At 37.8% G+C, this 4,676-nt stretch overlaps 1 protein-coding gene across 1 annotated transcript; it reads right to left on the bottom strand.

Moving 5' to 3' along the window:
* Positions 1-797: 797 nt before the first annotated feature.
* LOC148195103 (uncharacterized) lies at positions 798-4,393 on the bottom strand. Its single transcript, XM_088095090.1, has 5 exons — positions 2,938-4,393; positions 1,813-2,184; positions 1,078-1,488; positions 915-1,017; positions 798-810 (listed from the first exon to the last, which is right to left on the bottom strand). Exons 1-5 carry the CDS (start codon positions 4,376-4,378, stop codon positions 798-800), a joined length of 2,340 nt encoding a protein of 779 aa, XP_087951216.1. The 5' UTR covers positions 4,379-4,393.
* Between the last annotated feature and the right edge of the window lie 283 nt (positions 4,394-4,676).

Below are 4,676 nucleotides of genomic sequence, written 5' to 3'. Positions count from 1 at the left end.
AGTGCCGCCGTTTATGTCTACCTACCCACCAACCCATTTTCGTGCGTCTTGTTACCAATGAAGAGCATTGGTAACTTGAAGCTACTGTGAAATTTTGATGATGATAAAAGCTGAAGAATTGAAGACTCTAAATGCATCTTTGTTAAACGCATTTTGTAGAAACAAATGTATAGGATAAAATGTAATGATGTAAAAACTCTTAGAAGTTTTCGTATTTAGTGAGTCATTGCACAAATAATCGATTATAAAGAGGAATAATCGATTATCACGAGCCAGTTTAGAAGAGAGTTGCTTGCGCAAATAATCGATTATTACACAGAATAATCGATTATCACTGTTTCATTTAATTCTGTCCAAGTCTCTGGAATAATCGATTATTGCTCAGGATAATCGATTATCACTTTTTTGAAAACCCCATAATGGACACAAATAATCGATTATCATTTATGATAATCGATTGTCAGTGGCAGTTGGGAGATGTCTTTTCAGTTTTTGACCCTGCACGAAACTAGGCTTATAAATAGAGGTCTTCACAACTCTTAGACTTAACTTTTCAATTGAGAGTATTAAAGCTTTGTGCCTAAGGGAATCTCTCTGTGAGTGAAAAGGATCTATGCCATTTTGAGAATACAGTTTGTCTGAGGAAGTTCTCAAAGTGATAGAGTGCTCTTGTCTGGTCTTTTGAATAGGAGAAGCTCGCGCTTTGTGTGTCAAAAGGAGAGATTTTAGTAGTTCGATGAACTACCCTATTATAAGCAAACTCCACATGTGGAAGATACTCATCCCAAGATTTGTGGTTACCCTTGAGGACTGCTCGCAATAGAGTAGATAGAGATCTATTTACTACTTCAGTTTGACCATCTGTTTGAGGATGGCAAGTAGCAGAAAAAGAAAGCTTAGTTCCTAATCGAGACCATAAGGTTCTCCAAAAGTGACTAAGAAATTTTGAATCTCTATCAGAAATGATGACTCGAGGTAGTCCATGAAGTCTAACCACATCTCTAAAGAATAACCTAGCTACATTGCTTGCATCATCTATCTTGTGGCATGGTATAAAATGAGCCATTTTGCTAAAACGATCCACAACCACAAAAATAGAATCAAAACCCCTTAATGTTTTGGGTAGTCCTAAGACAAAATCCATACTAATATCTTCCCAAGGAGTTGAAGCAATGGGTAAGGGAGTGTAAAGACCATGAGGCATTGCTCTAGATTTGGATGATAAACAAGTAATGCACTTGAAACAATGCCTTTGGACTTCTCTCCTCATGTGGGGCCAAAAGAATTTCTCTTTTAGCATGCTTAAGGTTTTATCAACCCCAAAATGCCCCATCAACCCTCCCTCATGCATTTCTTTGACAAGGAGTTTTCTTTGTGAGCCTTGGGGTATACAAATTTTGCCCTCTTTGAAAAGATACCCATCTCTCACATAGAATCCTCCTTGTGGCTTTTGCAAACTTTCCTCATATAAGGTGGCAAAATCACTATCTTGAGTATACAATTCTTTTATGTTATCAAACCCAAGAATTTGGGCTCCTAAAGTGGCTAGTAAGATATTTCTTCTTGACAAAGCATCTGCCACTATATTAGCCTTTCCTTTCTTGTATTTGATAACATAAGTGAATTGTTCAATGAATTCCAACCACTTAGCATGTCTCTTTTGCAACTTGTGTTGGCTCTTCAGATATTTTAGTGATTCATGATCACTATGAATAATAAACTCCTTGGAAACAAGATAATGTTCCCAAGTTTGAAGAGCCCTCACAAGAGCATAAAGTTCTTTGTCATAGGTGGGGTAATTACAAGAAGCACCATGAAGTTTTTCACTAAAATAGGCAATTGGATGTCCTTCTTGTAATAACACAACACCTATTCCATGTCCAGAAGCATCACGTTCTAGTTCAAAAGTTTTGGCAAAATTTGGAAGAGCTAGAATGGGAGCTTGAGTGAGCTTCTCTTTAAGTAGCTCAAAAGCCTTTTGTTGTTTGTCTCCCCAAATGAAAGTAACATCCTTTTTCACCAACTCATTGAGAGGTGAAGCTAGACTAGAGAAGTTAGGCACAAATCGTCTATAGAAGCTTGTCAATCCATGGAAACTCCTAACTTCTCCTACATTCTTTGGAATGGGCCATTCTTGGATGGCCTTGATTTTCTCAAGGTCAACATGAACCCCACTTTTATTGACTACAAAACCAAGGAAGATGACACTATCAACACAAAAGGTGCATTTGTCAAGATTTGCAAACAATTTATTGGTTCTAAGAATTATTAGAACAGCTTTCAAATGTTTTTCATGATTTTGTAAATCTTGACTATATACCAATATGTCATCAAAGTACACAACTACAAACTTCCCAATGCAATCCCTTAAAACATGATTCATAAGTCTCATGAATGTACTTGGAGCATTTGTAAGACCAAAAGGCATTACTAGCCACTCATATAACCCAAACTTAGTCTTAAAAGCAGTTTTCCACTCATCACCTTCTTTGATTCTAATTTGGTGATATCCGCTTTTAAGATCTATTTTTGAGAAAATTTGAGCCCCATGTAATTCATCCAACATATCATCAAGTCTAGGGATGGGATGTCTATACTTTATGGTGATGTTGTTGATAGCCCTACAATCACAACACATGCGCCACTTCCCATCCTTTTTGGGCACCAACAACACAGGTACAACACAGGGGCTTAAGCTCTTTTGAACCAAACCCTTATCTAGTAATTCTTGGACTTGTGACTCAATCTCTTTGGTTTCTTGGGGATTAACCCTATAGGCAGGCCTATTAGGAAGAGTTGCCCCTGGAATGAAGTCAATTTGATGTTCTATTCCTCTTAATGGTGGAAGCCCAGTTGGAATTTCTTTGGGAAATAGATCATCAAATTCCTTCAAAAGTTTTTGTGTTGAAAGAGAAAGAGTAGTAGTCTGAGACTCACTAGATGTGCAGGTGAGTGTTCCTTGGCAAAGAAGAAGGTATGAAGGTTGCTCAACTTGAAGTGTATTGTTTAAAGTCTTTTTATTTAAAAGAACTTCATGTTGAGTAACCTTGTGGGAAGGAACACTGGACTCTATCACCTCTCTTTCTTCCCTAATGACTACTCCGCTCTTTGGTTTTGGAATGTTTTTCTTTTTCTGTTTCTTTTCCTGATCCCTAGCGGACTTCATTTGTGCTTGATCTTGTGCCACTTGAGTAGGTGTCAAAGGTTGAAGCACAAATTTCTTGTCTTGTTTGTGCACAGTTATGGTATTGGTAAGACCATGGTGTATAGTGTTATGATCAAATTGCCATGGTCTTCCCAATAGCACATGGCAAGCTTCCATAGGAACTACATCACAAACAACTTCATCTTTGAAGTTCCCTATGGATAGAGCCACTTTAACTTGATTCTTGACTGTAATGTCCCCATCTTCATTTAGCCAATGAAGTCTATAAGGTTTGGGATGGGGTATTACAGCAAGATTCAGCTTTTCAACTAGTCTGGTACTACAACAATTGCAGCAAGAACCACTATCAATAATGAGAGAACAATAGTTTTCTTGAATTTTACACCTTGTATGAAAGATGTTCTCTCTTTGTGATAGTTGTTCCAGACTTGGTTGACTGCTAAGCACCCTTCTCACCATGAGAAGTTGACAATCGTCTGCAAACACTTCCTCTTCTTTTTCCGTTTCACTCTCACTATCATTGGTGGGGGATTCACTTTCACTGCTATATTTGTCCTTTCCCTTTAAAAGAATGGTTCTTTTAGTAGGACATTGAGCAACTATATGACCCCTACCTAAACACTTGAAACACTTTATATCACTTGTGCGAGTGTGTGAAGAGGACTCTTTGTTTGGTTTTTCAACTATTTTGGCTAGAGGTTTGAGGGGTTCTTTGGTTTTAGTAAATTTCGGTTCAAAGGGAGACTGAAATCTTTTGGCAGAAATTTTCCGCTGATTTTGTTGTTCTACCTTTATACACATTTGAACAAGTTCATTCAAATCTCTATAAGGTAGAAGTTCAACTTTATCCCTTATGTCCAAATTTAACCCACTCAAAAATCTAGCTAAAGTAGTTTCCTCTGCCTCTGTGATCCCTGCTCTCATTATGTATAGCTCCATTTGTTGTCTATAGCCTTCAACAGACATAGACTTTTGTTGCAACCTTTGGAGCTTATCCATAAGTTCCCTTTTATAGTAAGAGGGAATGTGCCTTTTCTTGAGAGCAGTTGTGAGTTCATTCCGATATTTAATGGGAGGAAGTTGTTGTCTCAGTCTCTCTTTGACTAGAGCAGTCCACCAATACATTGCATACCCTTGAAAACTAAGGGTAGCTAGAGAGACTTTCCTTTCCTCCGACACTTGTTGACAGGCAAATATTTGCTCTACTTTCATTTCCCAGTCAAGGTAAGCCTCAATGTTATCTTTCCCATGAAAATGAGGCAATACCACATTGACTTCCTTAGGAGGAGGAGGAGGATTTTCATAGTCACGCCTATGCCTTCTTGATGAAGAAGGATAGTAATCTCCTACTCTTAAGTTTTCTTGCTCACTTTGGGATTCTCCACTCATACTTCTCTCCCTATATTGAACTTGTTCATCTCTTAGCATTTTCAACTCATTAGTAACCATGGCATTGTGCAATTCTCTTTGAATCTTTTCTTGCCCTATTTTCCTTTCAATTTCTTTGAGT

Source organism: Vigna umbellata, chromosome 7 (genome assembly GCF_029865625.1).
Source record: "Vigna umbellata cultivar VRB3 chromosome 7, Vumbellata_1.0, whole genome shotgun sequence".
NCBI lineage: Eukaryota > Viridiplantae > Streptophyta > Magnoliopsida > Fabales > Fabaceae > Vigna > Vigna umbellata.
Note: the sequence above shows the minus strand (reverse complement) of the source record. Positions and strands in the feature narration are given on the sequence as shown.